This window comes from Acytostelium subglobosum (assembly GCF_000787575.1).
Source record: "Acytostelium subglobosum LB1 DNA, scaffold: scaffold6, whole genome shotgun sequence".
NCBI classification, from domain to species: Eukaryota; Evosea; class Eumycetozoa; order Acytosteliales; family Acytosteliaceae; genus Acytostelium; species Acytostelium subglobosum.
In genome coordinates, this window is record NW_012236532.1 from 733,887 (window position 1) to 736,413 (window position 2,527).

The window sequence follows — 2,527 nt, forward strand, 5'->3', positions numbered from 1 at the left end:
CTATTCACTGGGAAACCAATGTTGTTGAACACACGTCTGGAAGATAGCCATCCAATCTGCAATCTGGTCAGATGGGCCTTGATTGTTGATTTTTATGATCACTTAATACCTTGGATAGTACTTTTGCCAACTTTAGATTAGTCAATTGTGTATCTGAGGTTGTTGGTATACCAAATATTGTTAGATATTGGCTTAGCTTGTCCTTTGTAAGCCTGGACATCTGAATTATCGTTTTCCCCTTCAGGAACTCTCTGAGTTGAGCCACATCATAGTTCGGGACAGTAAGAATACGCATGGGGTTGGGCTCGGCTTGTGACGCAGTTGAATTCTTGAATGTGGTGACCGGCCCAGGCTTGTGTGTTGCAAACTTCCAAAATAGTACAACTCCATTATCATCTGCGTCCGATATAGGGACTAGTAGTGCTGTTTTGTCGTCGACCAGTCTCCAAATGATTTCAAAGTTAAAGGCATCACTATACTCATGGCAGAATTGTAGAGTGATTGTTGGAATAAACTTGAGCAATGAATACAAAATAGAGAATGGCATCCCACCATCTATTCCTTTGAGACACTTTCTCGGCTTAATCTTGATGATTAAGTGCGAAAGAGTATTCATCTTTGAAAGATGAGAAATAGTCTCCTGGTGTAAAAGTGAGGATGTCCCAACAGATTTACAATTGTTTTTTGTAGCTACATGGACAATACTAAGCTCATTGAGACAGTTGTGTCCAAGCAAACTGATATTCTCGGGAGAAAATTGCGGGCATTGAACAGACAGTGATCTAACTGATGGAATGTACTCTGTTTTGAGAAGTTGATTGAACTCTCTGCAAAAAGTTAAACTTGTAACATTTTCTGGCATGTGTCCAACTTGGAGAGGATGATTGAAGAGTGCCAATTCCAGATGTGTCACTGACGGTGGAATATGTCCGACTTGAATTGGTTGTTCAAAGTATCGCATTGACAACTGTATTACTGAAGATGGAATATGCCCGACTTGAAGTGGTTGATCGAAATTTCCAAATTTCATATGAGTCACTGATTGTGGTATGTGTCCAACTTGGAGTGGTTGGTTGAAATTGAACATTGATAATTGTGTTACTGATTGTGGTATGTGTCCAACTTGAAGTGGTTGGTTGAAACGGGACATTGATAATTGTGTTACTGACTGTGGTATATGTCCAACTTGAAGAGGTTGATCGAATATATCAAATGACAAATGTGTCACTGATTGTGGTATGTGTCCAACTTGAAGTGGCTGGTAGAAAAAGTCCATTGACAGATGAGTCACTGATTGTGGTATATATCCAACTTGGAGTGATTGATCGAACTCACCACTGATCGACAAATGTGTCACTGATTGTGGTATGTGTCCAACTTGAAGTGGCTGCTTGAAATGATCAAGTGACAGGTGTACCACTGATTGAGGTATGTGTCCAACTTGAAGTGGCTGGTTGAAATGAGTAAGTGACAGGTGTACCACTGATTGTGGTATGTGTCCAGCTTGGAGTGGCTGGTTGAAATGATCAAGTGACAGTTGTACCACTGATTGTGGTATGTGCCCAACTTGAAGTGGTTGATTGAAACATCTCGTTGACATCTGTGTCACTGACTGAGGAATATGTCCAACTAGAAGGAGTTGATCGAATTCACCAAGTGACAGTTGTGTCAATCCCTCCAAGACCTCTTCACCTTATTGATTCCCCTTTGGGTGGTTGTTATTTCCTTGTTTGGACAACAGGTTGTGTGTAAAAACAAAAAAATGTCAAAATTGTTTTGACTTGGACACATTCATTCATTTAACATGGTWTTTTAAGGATTTGAACTCAGAACAAAAKATTATCAATTTAATTTACTTCTCACTTTATCAAGTGAACTGTGGAGAGGTKGTGGACAGAAATTTCGAAATTTATACAGGAAAAAACAAAAATATATTAWTWTTAATAAACACAGATTATTTATATAAATATTTTTATTTAATATATATATGTACAGTTTGTTTATTAAAGAATATAGTAACCCATTTCCTTTAGTTTGGCTAAAGTTGTGTGGAGTTGGACACACCTATCTGGATTGATATTGGCATTGTTTTTGGAGCTGGATTGTCAGCGAAAGGAAGAAGCTTGATGGTTAAGTCCTTTTGGCCGACTGACAATATAGTTGCTGCTCTCCAATGTCCGCCTGTGTATGGCTTGTATATAGTATATTGACCGGCCTCGGCTTGACTGATGTCCAAGGTGAGATGGTTGCCAGGAGTCAAGTATCTCTCCTCAATCACTTCAAAGAGGTGTTCTGTCTTTACCTTGGCCCTTTTGGTGCTTCCCATTGCTAGTGGTGTTGTTGTTCTTGCCTCTCGAGGACCTGGTAGTGCCGGTAGTGCTGGTAGTGCTTGTAGTGCTTGTAGTGCTTGTTGTGCTGGTGCTGGTAGACTTGATGCCCAAGGTTGTTTTATCTCTGTAGAATTAATGNNNNTGTTGTACATTGTCGTAGTTATTGGAATCATATGATGATGGAGTAGACACATACT

The 2,527-nt window shown here is 39.7% G+C and overlaps 2 protein-coding genes across 2 annotated transcripts; both read right to left on the reverse strand.

The window, feature by feature from the left end:
• Positions 1 to 73: 73 nt before the first annotated feature.
• SAMD00019534_036240 (hypothetical protein) lies at positions 74 to 862 on the reverse strand (the record flags this gene model as incomplete). Its single annotated transcript, XM_012904516.1, has 1 exon — positions 74 to 862. A coding segment is annotated over one exon (789 nt), but the record flags the coding sequence as incomplete, so codon positions are not given.
• A 1,417-nt stretch (positions 863 to 2,279) lies between these two features.
• Positions 2,280 to 2,454, reverse strand: SAMD00019534_036260 (hypothetical protein; the record flags this gene model as incomplete). Its single annotated transcript, XM_012904517.1, has 1 exon — positions 2,280 to 2,454. A coding segment is annotated over one exon (175 nt), but the record flags the coding sequence as incomplete, so codon positions are not given.
• Between the last annotated feature and the right edge of the window lie 73 nt (positions 2,455 to 2,527).